The sequence below is a fragment of the Anabrus simplex genome, chromosome 1 (genome assembly GCF_040414725.1).
Source record: "Anabrus simplex isolate iqAnaSimp1 chromosome 1, ASM4041472v1, whole genome shotgun sequence".
Lineage (NCBI taxonomy): Eukaryota > Metazoa > Arthropoda > Insecta > Orthoptera > Tettigoniidae > Anabrus > Anabrus simplex.
The window spans coordinates 262,071,421-262,095,290 of NC_090265.1; the positions used below are offsets into that span (position 1 = coordinate 262,071,421).

The 23,870-nt window shown below is 40.5% G+C and overlaps 2 protein-coding genes across 2 annotated transcripts in view; one reads left to right on the plus strand and one right to left on the minus strand.

The window, feature by feature from the left end:
• Nucleotides 1-23,870, plus strand: part of LOC136886580 (protein timeless homolog) — a 666,887-nt gene that overhangs the window by 52,842 nt on the left and 590,175 nt on the right. The window lies entirely within an intron of this gene.
• Nucleotides 11,844-15,035, minus strand: LOC136857580 (transforming growth factor beta activator LRRC32-like). Its single transcript, XM_067136356.2, has one exon. It carries the CDS (start codon nt 15,033-15,035, stop codon nt 11,844-11,846), a length of 3,192 nt encoding a protein of 1,063 aa, XP_066992457.2.

The window sequence follows — 23,870 nt, forward strand, 5'->3', positions numbered from 1 at the left end:
AGTCAAACTACCAGTGCGCAGGCTTCCTGCGCGCAGGTGCATTATGGCCAGTCCCGCTTAAAAACACAGGACATACTTATGTCGACTCGGCGCCGACTGTCTGACTCAGAAAACCAGCGTGCATCTTGGACGTACCCTTAATAGCTGACTGTCTGACTGACTCCGAGCGGCAGGTGGGATGTGGCCATCATGAAAGGTGGTTGTCAGCGCAGACAGAGCTGCCACAAAAGAAAAGATATGAGATACAACTGATCAGAGTAGCATGGAACTAACAAGAGAACAGGCTGCAGCTCTACTGCTGCTAAGTGACAATGTTACAACCAAGTTAAAACGAATGAGAAGTGCTGTACACCCAATTAATGAATTAAGATCTATTTACTGGGAGTACAAACACCCTTTTCCACAGTCACTTGCCGACGAAAACAGATTTTTCGAATATCATCAGTCTTCATTTCTATAGAAATCTTTCTCCAACAGCCATCGACGATGCTCCTATATGAATGATCTTTAATTCGCTTATTCCATATCGGAGAATTAAGTTGAACTTTTGAAATCAAATTCTCGATATCTATCGTTAACAAAATGTCAAACACGCTCAACAGAAAATCAACAGCCTGCGCGGCAGGTTGTCTGAAACCAGAATGAACTAATCATTCCGGTAAATATCTGAGTCAGACTACCAGTGCGATAATAACACTAACCGTTACACTACGGAGGCGGACATATGGCCAGATGACAGGGAAATAATATAGCCTACCAGTCAAAGTCAGAAAGAAAGCATTGTAGTACAAATAATATTTTTATAATAATAATAATAATAATAATAATAATAATAATAATAATAATAATAATAATAGAAGCGAGGAAAAATCGTATATCATTAAATGATTGTGCTAAAAATCTTCGATTGTTTGGATTAAAGTTCACTCCGAATTTCTATCAGGGGATTCCAAGTAGCAGAGTTAACTCATCGGGACAGGGGTTAAGAGAAAAGATATGGATCATCCCACTTTGAGCTTCCGTTGGTAAATCCAAAAACGTCTTTGTTGATTCGTGAAGGCGAGAAACTTCTATAAAACCATGAAACATCAAATAAGGCAGTAACGGGCGTGATGATGATGATGATGATGAAACAAAAATTCCGTGTTCCCAAGCTCAAATCCCCTCCCGACCTGCAGTCGAACCCGCGACCCTTCGAATCGAAGGCTGCTGCGGTGTTCATTCGGCCAAGGAGCCGGACATTATTAATGATTGTTTTTACGTCCCACTAATTTTAAGTTTTTGGAGACGCCGAGGTGCCGACATTTTGTCCCGCACGAGTTCTTTTACGTGCCGGTAAATCTACGGACACGAAATTGGCGTATTTGAGCACCTTCACATTCCACTGGACTGGCTCCATGGCTTCATGGTTCGCGTACTGGCCTTTGGTCCAAGAGGTCCTGCGTTCGATTCCTGGCTGGGTTGGGGGATTTTATCCTTCATTGATTAATTCGTCTCTGAGTGTATTGCCGTCTTCAACAATAGTAGACTATTCTCATAGGTAGCTTCCCATCCTCACAGACACAGGCTCCAATGTGTGTCAATTCGAATGACTTGCACCAGGCCTCTTCGGAGGCCATACACCATTAATATACACTGGTTTGAGCTGGGATCGAAAATGCCAACTTGAGCTCAGAATGCCAGCGCTTTAGCGTCTGAGTTACTCAGAGCCCAGCCGCACGATGATGATGATGATGATGATTATAATAATAATAATAATAATAATTATTATTATTATTATTATTATTATTATTATTATTATTATTATTATTATTATTATTATTATTATTATTATTATTGGCAGTAGAGAGGGCGTGCATCAGCACTGTGTAGGAATGTAATTTAGGAAGATGCATTAATGAAATACTTCTACGTCCACGATAAATCATCGTTGGAACAGTAGGTTGGGGCTTGATAGCCAAATGGTCTAGTCACTAGCCTCTCGCCAAGGCGCCCGCTGTTTGAATTCCCGCGAGTGCTTGTAGGAATTTTCAAACGAAAATTCACATCTTTGCGGTTCAGGTTCTACGTGCAGCTGGAGGTTTCGTGGCTATGATCACGATATCAACAGCCATGCAAAACTAAAAAGTTGCTGTAGGCACAATAGGTTTCGAAAATCAAAATCGGTGGCTGCCAATCTGGCTAATTTAATTTTTCTGTTTTATCGGATGCAGAAGCTATGCACATTGTTAATTTTGCTAGCTCCCAAACTCCTGTTAATGCAGTATAAACTGTACTGTACCTGTATAAGCTTATGCTCAGGTACCTTTGGAAATAAATAAATAAATAAATAAAACTTCATCTACCGCTTTTCCCATACCTTGGAGTTGCACCTGCAAACTGTGTCGCACATGGAGACTGGCCCAGATTTACAGCCGTATGCCCTTCTTGGCACCAACCCTATGGGGAGGAATCCATTCGCTATTGCATGTTTCTATGGTGGTTAGTAAATTGTTATGTATGCTTTTTTAGAATAGAATAGACTCAGGTCTTATGACTACGATGGGATACGGCGGTGCTAAGACTGGGAATGAAGTGACCTTGGCCTTCAATGAAGTACATACCTAGTTTAGCTGGTATGAAAATGGTGAAAGACGGAAAACCATCTTCAGGGCTATCAGCAGTGGGGATTCGAACCCATCATTTCCCGAATACAAGTTCACAGCTACCTGATCCAGTCTACGTAGCCAACTCATTTGATCTATGATGTGCATGAAAAGGGGGCGTATTGGGACAAACACAAACACCAATGCACAGTCCTCGAGTCAAAGAAATTAATCAAACACTGTTCAAATCCCGACCCGGGGGGGAATCGAACAGGAACCCTCTTAACCGGAATCCAGTACCCTGATCATTCAGCCAAGGTGTCGACCGACATAAATACAAATAAATAAATGTCTACAATCTTCAGATCGTACCCAACATAAAGATCACGACTGGTTCCTTTCCAAACCTAATCCGATTTATTACGATTGTATGGGCCTACTGTAGCCTACATGAGTTTCAGATTGCACAGTCATCAGACTTCACAGCTATTAAATTACGGGTTTGTTATTTACGATCTCTCAGGTTCCTTGTGCGCCTATAAAATAACTACAATGAAAATACTTCCTAGTACTGCTGAGCTTGATTTACTGCCCTCAATGACGCTTCTTTGAATACATGTCGCTATTCATTCCATCGAATCAGGTTGTCGGTGAAGAGCGATTTATTCCCACTTTTATGTTATATTGTAGATACTGCGAGAAATAGTCATTTTACATTGGCTGGTAAAGATTGTTTATGAGCTGTTTTTATTTACTTTGTTATTTACTCGAGTGATTTATAAATCATTTGCGATCGTTGTGTAAAGAAATGGTAGATATGATTTTCAGTTCGTTTGCATTGACTAAGCACATTCTCTTTCGTGATTCCCTTGACATTGTATTATGCACTGTTCGTTTTTACATGTATATTTTTTGTTAGAGGTTTGACGTCGCTTAACTCAGATTTTCGGCGAGGATTGGATAAGAGAAGGCTAGACTGGGAAGGAAGCGGCCGTGGCGTGGTCATAATTAAGGTACGAAGCCCCAGGTTTTGCTTAGTGGGAAAATGGGAAATCATGGAAAACTATCTTCATTGCTGCCGATGGTGGGATTTGAACTCACCTTCTGCCGAATACAAGCTTACTGCTACATGATCCGTACTGCGTAGCCAACTCGCTTGGTAATCAGTTTTCTTGTGGCTGAGAGTGAGAGTAAGTCATTCGTAAAATAGCGTAATGTTTTGTGAGACCTCCAATAGTTCCATTATTAGGGTTCATTCAAAGCCGTGGCGACACTGGAGAAACGGATTACAAAATAATAATGTTAATTTTTCCGTCCCACTGACCACTTTTTTCGGTTTCGGGAACACCGAGTTGCCGAAATACAGGACGTTCCGAGAAATCTACCAACGGTTCACGGATGTTAAGTCCACTGCTTAATGCCCGCTGAAAAAATGCCCACGTTTTCAGAGTCCACAGTACTTACGTCCACCTTACTTTGACCACGCGTATAATGTCTTCCAGCATTTGTGTCCACATTTATTAAGGTCAATGACCATGTGGATCCACTTAATCTATCTGCAGAGGTCAAAAGCTATTGAAATATCTTAACCTTATGTCTCTGAAAATTGTAGGCCTATTTAATAAAGATTTGATATTTTTCAAACATATTGTATTTGAACATTTGGATAAAGAACAACATTCAGTAAAATAGTGGATTCGGTTTAAGATACAGAAACAAACTAATTATCAACATTTTCGTTTTCAGTGGTGACCTTTTCAGGAAAAGCTTCAGCTAGTAACACATGTCTCTCAAATATCTCTCAATTTCACCTCTTTCTCTACAGGCCAGGATGACGAAGTACTAATTGGAATTTACGGCATACAATTAATACTCTTAGTTAAAATTATATGACACAGAATGGACATTGAAAAGTTGTGAACATCATGTGTATGTGTTGTATGTTTAGTCCTCAGCCCGAAGGCTGGTTGGATCCTCAACAGCTCCACCATCAGCTGTCATAGATGGCTTAGGCGTACTAGGGAAATGAGAAGTGAGGTAGTTTCCCGTTGCTTTCCTCACCGAACCAGAAGTTGCTATTACATATCAGTCTGCCAAGCCCACTGAAATGCATGCACCAACCGACCCTATGAGCAATATTTTCACACCATTCATAGCAGGGACTGGCCGCAGAAGGAATGGCATTACTAGCATCACTCATACCTCAGTCACTTTCATTTTGTCAAAACCAAGGATAAAGCTGAGACAGATCAATGAAAGTAACAAGACATAGTGCACTGTAAACACTATGTCCCGCCAGCAAAGGCATGTGAACATCATGTAATCATGTAAAATGGATATTTGGGTTGTGGACCTAATTACGGTGAATTCATGTGTACTATGGACCAATACTTTTATGGACGTAATTCCAGATGGACTGTATGAAAAGTGGGCATTTTGTCCATGGACCTATCATCCTAGAACTCACCAACACGACTGGTGTAAGTGTATTTGAGTAATTTCAAATCGCATCGGACTGAGTCTGGATTGAACCTGCCATCTTTAGCTATGAAGGCCAGCACACTACTGCCTGAACCAATCACTGCGGCATGCTAGGGAAATAGTGATGTAGTTTTCCGCGCTTTCCTCGATAATGCAGAAGGTACGATTACATATCAATCTACTAAGCTCGCTGAAATGTTGGCTATAACACATTAGCCTCCGTTTCATCACAGGAACTGCTTGCATTAGGACTAGCATCACTTTCAGTCACTTTCATACTGTCGAAGGTATAATAATGGCGTGTGACGTCCAGAGAAGCCTAGTGGAGGTCTTTCAAGTTGACGCTGATGGGCGAACTACATGTCTGTGTGAATGGGGCCCTACGTAGGGTTAAATCTACATTGAAGATGATACAAACACCCACTTCCCGAGCAAGATGAAATAACCAATGAAGGTCGAGAACGGACGAACTTCTTGGACCAAAGGCCAGCATGCTAACCATTCAGCTGCGGAGCCGGACTGTCCAAGGTACAGATGAGACCGAGACGGGTTGATGAAAGCAAACTTATTCTAGCTCATATTAGGTATAGGTAAGGTAAGGGTTATTCTGCCCGTAGGCAGGTCCGAACCTCCACAGAGGTTTTTCCTGAGCCGGAGTTTACGTGCGGTAGGGTGGCCAGTTCCTTTCCGCTCCTCCATTTCCTTACCCCCCACCAACAGCGCGTGGCAACCCATCCAACTCCTGACCACGCCCAATGTTGCTTAACTTCGGATATCTCACGGGATCCGGTGTTTCAACACGGCTACGGCCGTTGGCATTTTAGGAGGTATAATGAATTGTAACTTGAGAGCTAAGTCAGAAGAGAAAAGTAGGCATCCTGAATTTGTAGTTTTCTTTGTGGTGCTATGTACGTAACGAGGATATACACAAAAAGTAAGCATATCGTGCTTGCTTTCAAAATTCTCGTGAAGTTGGCCCTCATGTAATACAACAAAACTCATCATGTAAATTATATTACAAAGTAGATTTAAATATTTTTATGAATATAAACTACCGTCACAACTGAGCAGTATAAAATGCAGCGTTCGTTGAAATGAATCTCTTACCGGTACATAGGACATTTTCTAACACAATTATTGGAACTCTGAAATGAATTTCAAGGGAACAGGATTTCTCTACACATTTAATATCTACATCATACGAATGGTACTAGTATTCAGAAGAAAGATTGACATTGAAAAATAGTTTCTCTTATATATAAATTATTTATTATTATTATTATTATTATTATTATTATTATTATTATTATTATTATTATTATTATTATTACTTTTTTCACGTTTTACTTCATGTGTAAATTTCTGTGTAAAAAACGTAAAGTTAGATATAGTTTTATATATTGTGTAATTTTTAACCAGCTCTTTTTTGTGTTACTTTTGTCCAATTACATATTAGACAGATTAATTGCCTTTTATTTAGGAATATTTTTAATTATTTAATTGTATTTTTGAAGTGGTTTGTAACTCTTAATTTTCTAGTGCACATTTAGAATGGTATTGCCGTTTAAATAGGATCTTTATGAGAATGTTCTTATTTCTTCTCTTCCTTTGCTTGCAGTTAATGTGCAGAAGGCTGCACGTTCGATCCCGGGCTCTCCTAACAGTTTAAGACTGGTTGAGGGTTTGGAACGCTGTCAGTAATGTTTCTAGGTCTGTTACGGTGTCTTAGCCACTGTCGCTCTTAACAGACTCCAGAGTGCCGAAATTTTGAAATACTGAAGGGGTTTTTGCATTTGAGCACACCTAAATGCCTCGGGATTGCATCAGAATTCGATCCCGCAGCCCACTGAAGTTGAGTTTCTAACCAACTGCACTGCTTAGCCGAATGAAACCCTGTTAACTGGCCGTATGAAGACAACTGAGGAGCTACCTGATTTGGAAAGGTCGTGACCGCCGATTTATAATCTTACATCAACGGCGGCGGAATCAGTCATGCTGGCTGTACTACTCCCAATCCTGTCCCAATATAAGACAACCGCCTGTGACGAGATCGGTAATACCATGGGACTTGATTTCGTATGTTCTTTGTTTTGTCGTAATGTATTTTCAATTTACGGTTGTCTCACATTTTCGATGGTATTATATATTTTATACATAGATCTGAACTATTCTAAGAATGAGTCTATGCAGTCAGCTTACGCGTAGTTTGCTCTGGGTATGCTAAATAATACTAAATGTTTAGTACCTCACAGCTGTAGAGATTAGAAGTCAGCAATTCCACGATGTTCTGGAATGGAATCCACCACACCTTTTATTTTCTGTGGCATTTTCTTATATTTTAATTTTGTTCTGTCTTATTTCTCCGTCCCATGAATGATTTTGCATGAGGCTCACCTTTTATTTCTATGAACAACCTCTGTTGTCTCCTGGTGTTAGGCCTATTTATTTATTTATTTATTTATTTATTTATTTATTTATTTATTTATTTATTTATTTATTTATTTATTTATTTATTTATTCCTGATAACAAATAATTTTCTCCCAAATACCTTTCTCTGTATGTCTTCTTTGAAGATTGTGCTTCCTGAATCATATATAGTTCATCCAGGCTATGTTTCTCATGTAATAGATTAATCGGCACAGCCTCATTTCACTGCTGTTGGTCTTTTCTAACCATTAGGCTTTCACCCATAATTCTTTGATCCGATGAAAGAGCAGGTTGAATGGAGGTGGCTGAGGGAATTACCTAGTGGTCGAGTTTATGGCCGCATTTACATCTGGCTGCTGAAACTCTATCACACCTATTGCCTTTTCCAACGAGTAGAAATTAAAATATTAAATTTTAATTATTGACTGCTACAATTAATGAATTCCAAAAACTATTAAATCAATTGCCTCCTCTGAACTCGCCATCCCAGCTCTGATGTCATAATTGAAATTTGGGACACAAACTCTGAAATGAAGATAAAAATAGAGAAAGCCCGAACAACATTCTTCAGAATGGAAAAGGTGTTTTTCTCATGAGTAGAATAAAAGGTGAATGAAAGTCAAGACTTCTGCTATGGAGTTGAAAGTTAGTCTCTCACAAAAAGTCATTTGAAGAATAGGCGCAATTAAAATGTAGATTTGCAGGCGGCTGCTACGTACAAGCTGAAATGAAAATATCAAAAATGAAGGACCGTAGTCTGAACCACATTAAAAAGCGGAAGAAAGGTATTGAGATTGTAACAAGAACCGAGGAGGTATAATATTTTGTATACGTGATTCGACTGTGGGGAATACGGCTTACTTCACTTCATCCGCCAATAAGAACAGAGGACTGATTTGCACAGCCCTCAGTAGACTTCCTTGGAGTAGCTGTTGATAAAAGTTATCGCCAACATGATCACTAGCAATTAGTGGATATGGCACGAGAAGAACTCTCAATGAAGAGAGTTCATACGACCATTGACCAGGTTAGACATGAGCGAGCGATTACCGATAGTAGTAAGAATAGTGGTAACAATTTCGGGCCTGTTCTGAATAGGCTTCTATGAATACAAATGCCAGCGCCAGACAAATGGTGTCACTCAGAAGAATATGCCCGCTTCCTTCCCAGTCCTAGCCCTCCGTGTATTCCAAATCAGACACCACAGAACGAAGGTCACAAAATATACAGAGTACTAAGTTTTGTCGAAATAACAACACGATGAGTAGTGACAAATGGCGGCATAATAGTTTATCCCCAGGAAATTACTGCTACTGACATACGTGAGAATTATGGAGCCTGTCTGAACATGGCACTGTTCCCACTTTCTTGTTTATCAAGGTTTCTTTCTGTAATCTCTCATGCTCGATCTCCTTTGGTCAGTACTTGTTCTCTTCCTGTGTCAGTGATGGTGGGTTTTACAGTCCATAGAGAGCCTACACTCTTTACCGCGAACTATCATCTTCGAGTTAGAAGATTGTAAACTATTTCTCCTTCATTTATGAGGGACTGATACATTGTTTTTTTGTTTTTTTTAAGTAACAAAACGCCACTACGATCACAGTAGGACGCATATTGTCCCTTTAAATGTTCTGGTAGATTTTTGAGTACTTCATAGAGTAAATTGCTCTTATATGTAAATAAACAGATTTTAAATTGTATATCACGGATATTGTGGGTGTATATGGAATAGTAATTGATCATTCTCGAAAACAGCAACAAACTCGTGGCGTGTATAGCCCGTTAATTGCCCAGGATAACTACTGCCCTGCCATATATCCTGCTGATATTGGAGTATCACGCTGTCAACGTGACGTCTCAGCCGTATTGCTTGGCATTCATGGCCAGTTTTCTCTCTTTCCTATCCGCCAGCTGCTGAGTTAACCTCACGAAGCTGACTGACCTTCGTCCCAACGTCAGGCCAAGATTAAAATCCAGAATTCAAACTCTAGACCTCTTGGTGAGAGGCAGAGAGTTTGTCGATCTCCACTTCTATCTGTAATGACTCCAAAAATAATAATGAAAGATGGATGTAAATAATGTCGATGACGTTTAAACATTTTTTTTTTGCTAGGGGCTTTACGTCGCACCGACACAGATAGGTCTTATGGCGACGATGGGATAGGAAAGGCCTAGGAGTTGGAAGGAAGCGGCCGTGGCCTTAATTAAGGTACAGCCCCAGCATTTGCCTGGTGTGAAAATGGGAAACCACGGAAAACCATTTTCAGGGCTGCCGATAGTGGGATTCGAACCTACTATCTCCCAGATGCAAGCTCACAGCCGCGCGCCTCTACGCGCACGGCCAACTCGCCCGGTTTTAAACATTTTGAGCCGGTACTTTTAGCGGTAAACTTTGTAACAAAGAAGCCGGAGCCGCGGTCTAGAGGTAGTGAGCCTGCCTCTTACCTGGAGGTCCCAGGTTCGATTTCCGGGCAGGTCAAGGATTTTTACTTGTATTTGAGGGCTGTTACATAGATATATCTTGCAATGAACGCACACAATAAAGCACCATTGTACTGTATTATCATCAGTAGCAGACGAAGGAACAAAGATTAGCGTAAAACTATGGAAATAGCATCTATCTCACCGTAAGCTAAATGAACGTAAACATTGAATGGTTGCTATGACGCATTGGGAGGTGTCTAATTTTTTATGGGTAGCTCGCAATTATACTTTGTCTAACCGCGTGGTGTACAATATTTAATGTTGTGATTTTAATTTAGAAATAATTTTGTCCATTAAATATGAATGAATTTTACCGTAATAGAAACTTTCAGCATAGTACTGAAATGTTCTAATACCGTATTGAAGACCATAGAATTTGTCAATAAAGTGCTCTATAACTTCGCATGATAGCTTACATGCTGCTACTTATGAAAATCATGTACCTACTGTATGAAATTCAAGTAATTTATCTGAAATGTATGTATTAGATAAAGGCTTTCATCCTTGAATTGTCATGCAGAAACTTCATGCTTGGTAATGCGAACTGCTGAGAAATTATTTTATTGCTATAGCTGTTATACTGTACATTATATACATAAGCCATATGAAGTAGGGAAAGGTAAAAAAATTTGGTTGACTGACAAAAATCTGAATCTGTTGTTTTTGTTTTGTTTTTCAAATGTTTACATTCAGTGAGTAATACATCCCTTTCTGATGAAGGAATATGCGTTATCTCTAAACACAGACCAAACTCTCAGATTGGTTGAATGTATGAGTAGAACTACGTTTATGTACTGAGTATGAATCGAATGTAAAGGAAAGTAGCCTCGTTGGTCGAAGTTGAGAAAGCACAAAGCCCGTTGGTATTCTTTGTATGTCCAGATATTTGTGAGTGCATGTATTTTAAATTAGCTCCCTCTTAAATGTGCGAGTGATGATGAAAGGGAAGGGCCTGCTCGTGTTATCATGTGGACTGTTTACTTTTCATCAAGCGTACTCTCTTTCGGTTTCCGTTAACGGCACAACTGGGATGGGGAATACTGAACTTATCAACTTTTCTGTAGTTACATGTTTTAATCTGCAGCCGCGGTACATCAGCTGCCCGTTTAATTAGCATTGCCGGCCACGTTTGGAATGTTAGGCAGCCTCCAATGCTATACAAGTCATTTACCAGAGTTTCAGTGATCAATGATACACATCAGTAATTAATGGTAAATAGAATATTTCTTTGTTAGTATGTATATCAGAACCTTATTTTCATGAAATAGTATCATTCCTAGATCGTAATGCCGGGGCATATAATTCTAATGTTAATACTATTAAGGTGTCTTTAGGTAGAGAGCACTTGATTGTATAAACAATGGAGATTTATGTCCCTCCGAGGAGTTCATCTGTTTATAGCATAGGCAGGCATACGATTTTATACATGTCTTATCTTATGTTTTTTTCACGTATTCTTGGGAGATTATTTGTGCCAAATTAAAAAATACTCATTTCGTTTGAGACAAGGTGTACTTCACCAATAACACTTTCTGAAATTGCCTGTCATCGTCTACTACCTGTCTCTTGTTTTACATGAGTGGACTGACATGGTAAACATATCTTAAACAAGTTTAGCTTGTTTTTGCTGTACTAAAGAAATGAATGTGGTGGACATTAAGGACTTAGATCTAACATTACAACATGTGAACCTTCGGGTATTGTGAACTATATTCTGTAAGTTGCTTCCTGTAGTTAGGTACATTTCTGCTTATAAATTACGTAAGTAACTTACATTCACGGTGAGATCAGTTTTCACTTCAAATGTTGGAGATGTCGCTGTACCAAACTGCGAGGAATGGCGCATCTCCATTATTTTCGGGATGTCACCAAAGGTCTCCGATGCTGGACATGCTGCGCACCTCGATGTCCTGTTGCCGACTGTATTCCACCGCTAACCGCCTTCTCCGCTTGGCACAGTGAGATAATGCCATAGCAAGAGCTGCTGCCACACCTACCCCTACTGCTAACAGTACAAACATTCCTGGATGTGAACCAGGCACTCCCGCACCAGCTGCAGAAGTATCTTTCACCGTCACTCGCTCGTTGGAGGAGAACGCGTCACTGGAACGGCTACTGTAGAAAACTGACTTGTCACCTGTTACTACCACCGTAACATTCTCAAAATGAAGGCTCTCCCCCGTCCAAGAGTCTGTTGTATTTTTGTGAAGTCTCGTCTCATCTGTAGCAGTAGCTGATACATTTAAACCGCGCCCCTCTTTCAACTCTTCGTGCATTTCTTCACGTTCAGCCAGCGCAATCGAGTCCACCAACTTCCTAATACTAGACGGGAGCTTATCTTTCCGTCCCTCATGCTCCATTGTTAGTTTGCTTTTTGTCTCATTTATGAAGGACCCTACACTTTGAACAACGTCATTGAATGTTTTTACTTGCTTGTTGAACGTTTCTTTTCCGGAGATCTTTTGCCGTGCTGCCAGAGGATCGATAAAAGCACTGATGCGAGCCGATTTATCACTTGAGTTCTCAGGATTAGGCGTGTACTCGTCCCTCATAATACTGTCAAACGATTTTTGCTGTCCTTGTGATTGGTTTGAAGATGGAGTTTCTCCAGAGGGACTGGACGAATTGCTGTCAGTCTCAGTAGTACTTGGAGTTAAAACGGGAGGAAGTATGTTAGAGAGACTGTCGTTCATGATTTTGTAACTATTGGTGGGTTGTGTTGGTGCTCTTTTCGTAGGGACCCTTGGTACTATGGTGCTTGTTGAAGCTGTTAGAATAGAGAGAGCAGTAGATTTGTTAGGAAATGTGAACTGAGAACTGATAGTAGGATTTATAATAGTTCGGTTAATGGTCTCATTCTTATTCTTCGCATTCAAGACCGTGATATTCAAAAGCAGTCTACGCTGATGATCTTTTACATTAAAAAGAGTTGCTTCAGAATGAGACTTGTAATTGGACGAGTGTGTTTTGACTGGTGTCTGGACTATGGAAGATATGTGACTATTATTGGAAGAATTTTTATTGGAGATTATATGAATGACGTGGGAAGTGCGAACAGGAACGGCATCATTGCGTGTAACGTTCGATTTCTTAAGTATATAGGCCGGCGTTGGCAGAGAGGTGGTGGGTGAATCTGAGTAAGTAGTGGTAGAATTGTCATCCCTGCTGTCGAAGTCAGCATCGAACAGATTCATGATGGGAACTGATCTGAAATTAGGTGGTTCCTTGCATATAGCCGTCCTTAGAACACTTTTAGAGTCGTCTTCTTGATGACGTATCCAATCTGCAAGCCATAGTATGTCGTCTGCATTCCCGCACTCCCACGGATTTCCAGAAAGAATTAACCGGTTCAGGTGTGGAAGGAAGTGAAATAAGTCTGAACGAAGATGTGTTAGCCCTGTATCCTGTAAGTTCAGCACTCGAAGTTGACGGAAGGCAATGAGCGCCGCGGTGTCTGCTAGGAGTTGTCGAGCCAGCACAGGACTAGCGTTTAGCTCCAGCACTTCTAACCACTCTGGCGCTCTCGCGGGGAATGCCATCTCACCCTCGCTGTCGCCCTGGATCTTGGCCAGCTGCGATAAGCGTAGTATCCTCAGGCGACTCGGACCTGATAACGTTGCTGCCGTCAATGACACAAGCGGATTTCGTGATAAGTCTAAGGATTCTAGGGCCAGAAGTTGACTGAAAGCACCTTTCTCGATCGTAACAATTCCACATTCACGAAAGGAGAGTTCTTTTAGGTGTGGAAGTCCCTGTAATTCCCCGGCACGTACCACCGTGATGCGGTTACGTTGTATGTCCAATGCCAGTAGACTAGCTGGGAGACTACGTGGTACACTGCTTATGAGATTGCCATCAAGACGAAGTGTCTCCAGCGCCTCGAGACGCCCCAACGCGTCTTCTTCCACGTAGGTGAGACGATTGCCAGCCAGGTCGAGGAAACGAACAAGTGGATAACTGTCAAGGTCTCCACATCGCACAGCTACAATTGCATTGCCTGCAAGGCGCAGAGTGCTGATGGAGCGGGTGAGAGCGGCCGGTATATGCGTGAGTCCCGCGCGCGACGCGTCAACCAGAAGCAAGCGACGACCCGTTCCTCCCAGTGCCAACATCAGTTGATCCTGGCGCAGACTGCCCAACGCCGGATTCCCGCCAACTGCGAGCTCGGTGAGACCAGCCAGTGGCTGGAATGTACCGGGAGACACACTACGAACAGCGTTGTCCGAAACATCCAAGTGAAGAAGATGATCCAGACCCTCGAAACACTTTTCTCCTAGTACCTCCATATGGTTATCACTCAAATTCAGCCTCTGTAAGAATGTTAGAGTAGAGAATGTCCCATCGTTTATCACTGATATTATATTGGATGATATATCTAGAACCTGTAGGGCACCAAGATTCACGAACGAATATTCACTCAATATTTCTATCCGGTTTCTACTTAAATTTAACGTCTGCAGAGCAACTAATGGCGAAAATGTTTCATTCTCTAACACAGATATATTGTTTGAGGAAAGATCTAGAAACTTTAAGTTCCGTAACTCACTGAAAGTATGTTGCTTTAGTGTCACTAACTTATTTCCCTGCAAATCTAACCACTGCAATGAAGTTAACGGCAGGAACGTTCCATTTTCTATCTCGTTAATATTATTGAATGAAAAATTAGCAGTTGATAAGTTACACAGCCCCTGCAACCAGTTCTGCTTCAGTATTATTAGTTCGTTATTCGAAATATTTAACCATTGTAAATCCTTGAGTGTCATGAACATACTGTCCTCCATCGTCGAAATGTTATTAAAAGACACATCTAACGTGTGTATATTTTCCAAGCTCTGCACCCACTTACCTACACTCGTCAGTGTGTTATGGCTTAAATTGAGGTGTCTCAGTGATGACATGTTGTGGAACGTATGGTCATCTAAGTGAGAAATGGTACTTAGGGCCAGGTCCAGTACGGGAAGACTGAGGTTCCGTGCGTCCTCAATCTGTGTGTCGCATTCCCGACCGGACGCGACTGCCAACGCGAGCATGGCTATGAGAAGAGGTGTCCAGGTCATGGTGCCGGAGTCACCTCATTGCTACACCCGTAATGTTCTTATTCCTAACACAATCATCGTCCTTTCTAAATCTCGAAATTTGGTTTGTACTGTTATTTACTCGTCATTTAACTTGGAATGCTGTGTTTAGGACTGACCCACGCACACGACTCAAATTGACAGTGTAAGACATCAAACAGTACCACTAATTTAAAACGCATAACATTGTCCGACTCCATGTTCTTATTCATGCCATTCTGTGTCATTGTCAAAATCTTGATAGCTTCCCTTTAACTCTCATAAAGGCCACCGGCCGAGCTTCACGACGCGAGGGAAAGCTGTACATAATCAGAATTATATTTTTACCTTATTTCGCGATTTAAAAAAAATCAGTACCGCACATACAGATCCAAGCACTGGCACATTAAGACACTCCCAACCTGTATTACATAAATACCAGATGTCGCAACCTACATAGCCAATGTATGGATTGTTTATTTTTTATGTTGGAGATGTCCTGTCAGTGTTTATAGCAGAAAAAAAATTATAACGTCTCTCATCACCACTATGTAGTGCCTCGTAAGGAGTAAACAGCGGACTTCTTGAAGACAATAGAACACTTAGCAGAGTAAGCTTGACGCTTGTTCGCGCCGCGGATGTGTAACTGGCACGGACGTCGTGGAACTGAAATTCACTTTGTCTGACAGACTGTATCACACGCTATAAACACATCGATAGAATGAAATCTCGAGGCGTGATACTACGGACCCGGGATTGCAAGCGACCGAGGAAGGCCCTTGCAGCCACGACACTGGGGGTTGCTGTGCTTGGCTACTGCCGCGAGCTGTGGCTGATCGCGCGGCGCATGCGTCACGCCACTCGATCGAACTGAAAGCATCTCGACTGCCTGTCTGGCCGCCTGCCTGCTTGTCTTCCTTCTCTCCACGCTCTGTCATTGTCCTGTAGCTGCCACCTGATGCCCAGTCATTATGTGGGTCATATTCTTGCAACTTTACAACGCCACTATGACACACTAACCACAGCCTTTGAAAGTTCTCATCTTGGGCGTCTTTACACGATTGATGAGCCTACAGCTTCTACAGTTATTCACCTCCTTTAACCTTTTTTTTGATTCTCCGAGGAAAATTTACGATGCCTTGAGGGAGCCACTTTTTAACCTTGTACTCCAGACCCGAGCGTATACAAGGAGTATTGAAGCCTATTTCAGGAATTGGATTACTCCTGTCTGGCCCCACAGGAACATTGTTTTTAAAACTGCTTTACTGACTTGAGAATCCTGTTCCCAGCAACATGGTGTCAGAAAAATGCTGCATCCGTAATTATGTCATAAAAGAAGACCCACTTACGTACAATTAGTCCACTTTCCATTTCGTCCACCTATCAAGTTTGTCTGCTACCTTTGTGTGGGTGTGTGTGTGTGTGTGTGTGTGTGTGTCCACTCCCATATTTCGTCCACACATTTTTTCGTCCAGCTTAAATATTTGTGTTCATTTTTATTCACTTTTTAGTTTGCAGTCTGTCAATAATCGCATAGTAGATTTCAAATAATATTTTGAAAGTCTGAAAGCCAGATTTATTGAAAGTTGAAATAGACTAGACCACAGTTACATTTTATCCTGTATATATAATTCAAATAAATCCGGAAAAAATTGAATGCCAAATTTATGCAAAGTTTTAAGTGGATTGTGCTACAATGATTACATTTTGAAGAGGTGGTTGAAAATTATCGGGGAAGGAAATGGATAGTTTTACTGATCGTCGTCTTCAAAGTGCAGTGTACATCTTCGTTTTGTAGCTGAGGGCTCGAGGTATATATGTTTTATTATTTTGAGTCGCTGAAGTCCATAACGTAATTGTTCTAACGTTCTACTGTAGTTTAATAATAATAATAATAATAATAATAATAATAATAATAATAATAATAATAATAATAGCTTTACGTCCCACTAACTACTTCAACGGTTTTCGGAGACGCCGAGGTGCCGGGATTTTGTCCCGCGGGAGTTCTTTTACGTGCCAGTAAATCTATCGACACGAGACTGACGTATTTGAGCACCTTCAAATACCATCGGAATGAGCCAGGATCGAACGTGCCAATTTGGGGTCAGAAGGTCAGCGCCTCAATCACCTGAGCCACTCAGCCCGGCCTTACTTTCATGTCTCTTTCCTTCAGACCATCCAATAAATGTTCTGGACGAATTCGATACGGACTAAAGAGGTGGATATGATATCGGTGGACGTAAAATTGTGAACGAAATGTCAGTAACCAAGAAAGTAGAGGATGAAGCGTCATCCAGGCAAAAATAAAGGTTCATGACAACTACAAGAAAAATGAATATCTGCTTTTTTTTACTAAAAACGTAAGTGAAAAATTTGAAGTTTTATGGACAGTACCATGCTTTTCATGAATGAAAACTGTCCTGAACCATGATAAGTTTTTTTGGAATGGAACTTATCATAATGATGTTAAATCAATCCGCAAGTCAATATTTGCAATTTTTATTTCTGTGAACAAACAACATGTTTCGTCTTTAGATCAATGTCACATCTAAGTAACTTGCTATCAGTAAGCAGTAAAACCATTGACGTCGCCGGACTGAGTAGCTCAGACGGTTAAAACGCTGGCCTTCTGAGCTCGAGTTAGCGGAGTCGATCGCGTCTCAGTCTGGTGGTGTTCGAAGGTACTCCAACACGTCAGCCTCGTGTCAGTAGGTTTACTGGCGCGTTGAAGAACTGCGGAACGACATTCCCGCACTTCGGCGTCTCCGTAAATCCTAAAAAGTCATTAGTGGGACGTAAAATCATTAACATTATAATAATTATTATTCATTGACGTTAAAATACAACCACTTCAAATTAAAGAAAGAAAAGCATTGGCACTGGTTTCTCCCCAAGACGACCATGGTTGGAATCTCGGCCAGTGCATTTTTGTTTTTAAACTTATATTTTGTATTTTCATGTAATGTATAGATATTGCATGTGGTTAGTATGGTGAATTCCTCGGTCATATAGCTTAGCTTCTACGATCAGATCGACTGCCTCTCATATTAGCTAGGCAGATCCCCAGTTATTCTTATGAGGCTAAATGAACCTCATTTCAGCCCTCATCCCAGAATTAAAATTATTGTACTGGCCGGGAGTTGAACCTGGGGTAAGACGCTATACCTACACCTTTATAATTTACTTACTTAGCTGTGATATTGATCTAAAGCATCATTCAGGAAGCTCTTAAAAAGGGCGAAATATATTTGTTCTATATTGAAATAAAAAACTGCGGAGTATTAACTATATTAAAATTAATTGGTCAATACGGATTAAATATGACTTTTTTTTTTCTTCTGCAGAACTTATCAGACGTTTCCTACTTTTGGCGGTGACTCTGGCTCGGAAATGGCAGCGTACCTTTTTAGAGGGTCCATTTTATATCCAAAGATAGTTCATGATGAGAAGTATTAGAAATTATCGGAATATTTTAGAGTCCTCGATGATGGTTGCCATTGGTACAAATTCAGAGATTATGCATTGGGGCAGTCTTTAATGTTTAATTGTTCTCCATTGTGAAAATAATTTAAAGACAAAATCTACTGTACATACATACATACATACATACATACATACATACATACATACATAACGCTTAATAGCTGGGTGGCATTGGCACTGGTTTCTCCCCAAGACGACCATGGTTCGAATCTCGGCCAGTGCATTCGGAATTTTTGAATTAAAATGTCACATCACTGTGGTTTGGATTCCATGTCGAACTATAGGTCTCATGGCTATGATCGCGATATCAACAGTCTCTTAAAACTGCAAGCTTCCGTCTCATAGGCACACACACACACACACACACACACACACACACACACACACACACACACACACACACACACCGTGTATCGGAAATATTTGGACAGACGGCGAGGGGCGAGTTCCTCTCACACAAAAAAAAATGTATAAACGTACACCTTGAAATGCTTCGTTCTTGAAATAATAACGACTGGAAACACGTGCACAAGAAGGATATTTTGAGTTTTTTGTGCCTGTGTGTTACGAGTTGATTGCAGCTATGGGCTGCCAGTGTCAAACAGCTAATGTGTCATTGTAAAAGGTTCTTTAAATAATATCTTCTAGATGAAGCCTCTGCCTGTAGTGAGAGGCGTCTAAAAGGGGCGACCAAGGGATGATTGAATTAGAACCATGAAAATACTTTTGATTCGTACCATCACGCAGGGAACACCATGGGTTGCCTGTACTTGCAAGTAGTACAACTATATTAGGTACGAAACAGGTTTGTGATTAGTAGCAGCAATGAGTTGGTTCTCCTGTGGGTTTCCAGTACCCGTCAGTCGTACCCATGTGAGCAACACCGCGGGTCTGGGCGTTGCCTGTGAGTTGTACCGCTATACGAGCGACACCGTGGTTCTTCGTTGCCTGTGATCAGTATCCACAATGTGAGGAACACCACGGGAATATCGGCACCCGTGACTAGTACACCTAGGCGAGGAACATCATCGGTTTGCGTTGGCTATGAGTGGCGCCATTGTGTGAGAAACGCCATCGGTCTGCGTTACCTGTACGACGTACAATACTTGTGAGTAGTACCATCATGTGTGGAACACCGTGAGTCTTCGCTCCTTTTGATTAGTACCCCAACATGACAAATACCATGGTTCTACTTTAGTAGCAACATGTACCATTATGAGGGGCCGTTGACCTGGATTTTGGACCCCTTTAGACATCAAGCATCCTCGATTCAGGCTTGTCCTTTATAAGTGGTCCCTTGGTCAGTAATACTATTATTTGTGGTCTTTTTTGAGTCGGATCCTCTTGTTTTTTTGTTTTTTTTTGTTTTTTGGGGGTTTATGTCCATCCATTCATTCTTCATGACATTTTTTTATTTTGGTCAGTGGATGTTTTTGAATTTTTTGTTTATCATTTCATTTCGTACTATTAGGGGCCGATGACCTCGATGTTAGGCCCCTTTAAACAACAAGCATCATCATCATCATAATCAGAAACTGCAATAACCGATAAAGACAACATAATGAGATGTACTGAGCAGTGTCGAGCCGGTGGGACGTGTGGGCAGGCGGGGAAGCAAGTACCTTACCCTCTGCGTGTGTTTCGTTCATGCTAGATATCCTCGTACTTCCGTTTTCTCCACCGCCCCTCACTCTTCAGATGTGTGCATGTGTTAGCGCGTCTAATGGATGTGACCAATGAGAAAGAGCGTGTAAGCAGGTACTGGGTGGTTCAGAGGACTGCACTGATTTCTTGCCTGAAATGAATATTTCTGACCACGAGATAGTAAATATTTCGAGTGTACAGTTGACCATGGGAGAAGCACCGTTTCCGAAGATAAGAGTCCTACAGCTTTAAACGATTGTCTTTGTGCCTTGTTGATGCACATAGCAAAACTCAAACAGGGAACTGCGTAGAGGAAATAATTTTAAAACTTTAAAATTTGCCGATAATAGTGTCCTCTTTTGGAGTCTCCAAAGGATATGAGTACAAAATGAGAGTAAATAAAACTATTAACAGAACCAATAGAATGTCTAATGAAGCCAGGACCGGGCGAGTTGGCCGTGCGCGTAGAGGCGCGCGGCTGTGAGCTTGCATCCGGGAGATAGTAGGTTCGAATCCCACTATCGGCAGCCTTGAAGATGGTTTTCCGTGGTTTCCCATTTTCACACCAGGCAAATGCTGGGGCTGTACCTTAATTAAGGCCACGGCCGATTCCTTCCAACTCCTAGGTCTTTCCTATCCCATCGTCGCCATAAGACCTATCTGTGTCGGTGCGACGTAAAGCCCCTAGCAAAAAACAAAATGAAGCCAGGTGATGCAGAAATTATCAGATTTAGGAATGATTAAAAGAAGTAGATGGATATTACTGTTCGGGTAGTAAAACAACGATTGATGGCAAAAGAAAGGAAGGGCATGAAATGTAAACTGTCTCTTACAACGAAGACTTTTTCTTAATAAGATAAATTTGCTCGCAACACATATAGATATGTGTATTATAAAGATACGATCTTAAAATAGAAAGTCTTTGTTTCACTGTAACACATAACGAAATCCTCTCTTTATGCTAACATCCCGAAAGCCAAAATGTTGAAATTCGATTAAGGGAATAGTCGCAAACAGCGTTCTAATATAAAGACGTGTATTTGGGAATGACATGTGTTGCTTAGTGTGGCCGTTCACCTCCCTTGCCATTAGCTGATAGATCCATGTGCTGATCGATAGCTTTTAAAACGACCACTTGATAATCCACCCTTGGGCTTGCCGTAATTAGCTCCGACCTGTCTCCCTACGTTCTGTACATGAGAGTGGAGAGGAAGCTCGTCATTTGTGTTTGTAGTCAGAGCGGTTTGTAATTAGTTTCCTCTCTCTACAACTCCTTCCTTTAACTTTTTGTCGCCAGAAGTGTTACATTATCAAATAATAATTTGCGTAACAAATGACTATCAGTACGAGAAACGCACTTTAGTAACGGGCAAAATCGAATACTTTCCACAATCGAATACAGTGCATCCGAGAACTTTTAAGAATCGAAACTTGTATTCTAAACAGTGTTCTCAAATGCTATATTAGTATCTTATATGCTCAGTATTAATTTTATCCTCACGTAATCAGTTCTCGAATCCTTCACTAACAAAGAAACGAGGAGTTCTCGGAGAGAATACTAATAATAATAGTTTTACGTCCCACTTACTGCTTTTTTTTACAGTTATCGGAGGTGCCCGAAATGCCAGAATTTTGTCCAGCAGGAGTTATTTCACGTGCCCGTAAATCGACCGACAGGAGGCTGGCGTATTTGAACACCTTCAGATACTACCGTACTGTACCCGCCAACTTGAGCTCAGAAGGCCAGCGATGTACCGTCTGATCTGCCCAGCTCGGCATTTCGGAGAGAGAATTTTACTTGTTGTAATTCCATTTGAATGTGTAGCGTTGTAAGTTGAAATATTTAAAATAATTCCTTTCTTCAAAATGTTATACAAAGGGAACTAAAACGATATGTGATATTTAATAAGCAGTGTAAACTGTACCGCGTGAATCAGTCGCCCCTATTTCTTTGAGTTTATGCGACCTTTATTTTATAACCTAACGTGAAAAAGTCTCCCCTGACGCCTTATTATATAATTAGGTTGTGCAAATACATGACTTGAAATGTATGTATTCCTTGCTGATAGACCGGCAGCATAGTGGTAATCATGGATGATAGCATAGAACCGTGTTACGCGCATAAAAGGACCGCCACGTATTGATCAGAAACTGGGTTGACACTGAAATATTTCGTTTAAGAACTGTAACTAATTCCCCTTGGTCGCGGTGGTTAACGGGCAGCACTGTGTGTTGTGTTCGGAGGTTGAAATCCGGTGCTGGCAGAATGTTTTTTGCATTTGTTTCAATTCTATGTGAGTGACAATAATGCAGGCCATTGCCGATAATACTGTTCTTAAAAAGTCCTATTTCTGCAGGAAAAATGTTTGATTCGTATAGACATTTTCATGCTGAATTCAAATCTGGTCTTAGTTTTCATATATCAGAGATGGTTAAGAGTAATCCGATTTTAATTTATTTTAAATATTTTCTTATTATATATATAAAGGTCTATAGCTTTAATTTAGTCATTGACATACTGAAAAGTTCAATTAAGGGGGCTATAAATATTAGGATATTAACAGAAGGTGATAGTTGCAGTGCTCACATAATGTTCTCACTTTTTAACGGTCATTCACAGGAATGTTTATAAATGTTTATAAAAAACGGAAAATGTGGTCAGAAATTTTCCGCCACAAAGCTTCTTCATGTCTTATTTTTTCCTTTTGTATTGAGCATCCTTCTTGTCCCGACTACAACTCTCTGGAAAGAAGTCTGGATGCGATTGCATCCTAAATTTTTATTTGATCATTACTTTCACAAACCCTTTATATTTAGGGTCCCTTCTACTTACAAGGAAATGTTGTGTTACTTTCTTAAAACATAACCAGGTTCGCTTTTCTTTGTATATACAACAGAAGATAATATTTACAGAAATACTCATTTGGTGTATCTGAAGAAGCCAAATAAATAAATTTTAAATTGATAGAAATCGTTGCATTCTCACTGTGATTCTGAGGTTAATATGCCACACTATCTGAACAATAACATCAATGTCTGAAAAATAATCAGAAATAGTAAAATTCATTTTGCCAACAAATTTAATTTTTTTATAAACATTGACACCACATATGATATGTATGTTCACATTAATGGGAAACTATCCCTGATAGCGCAATTCTGATTTCAGATTTGAATTTAGCAATGTAAATTCCTTTAGAATGACGTATTTTCATACCAGAAATATAACCTTTGTAGAACAGTGTAACAATTAGCATTTGTTCATGCACATCCTAAGATGTAAGCTGGTGTGTGGTGTAGTAATGAATTTCTTCATTCTTATGAATTGTCAGTCCTAGATAGTACTTCTTGTATGGAGTCGCCATACTCATCCGGTATTATGTCCACAAGTATTTGAAGTAGAATATCTCTTCTAAAACGCTGCCTGTTATGTCGAAATAAATTAATACACTTACAAAATTTCAGTACGTCACGTAACTATCTCCTTTTGATATTTTCTTTCTTCTTCAGGAATGGGAATATCAGAGTAATTTTCCGTGCAGTTTACGTACCATATGAAAGATGTTTGTGTCTTCGAAAATTTGACCTATCTGTCTCTTTCACTTATAAAGAAACCGTAATACACTCAACACTTATAAATTATTTCAGCTTCGAATCACTTTGCTGCCCTAGTTGGGCCGATGACCTGCGATGTTAGGCCCCTTAAAA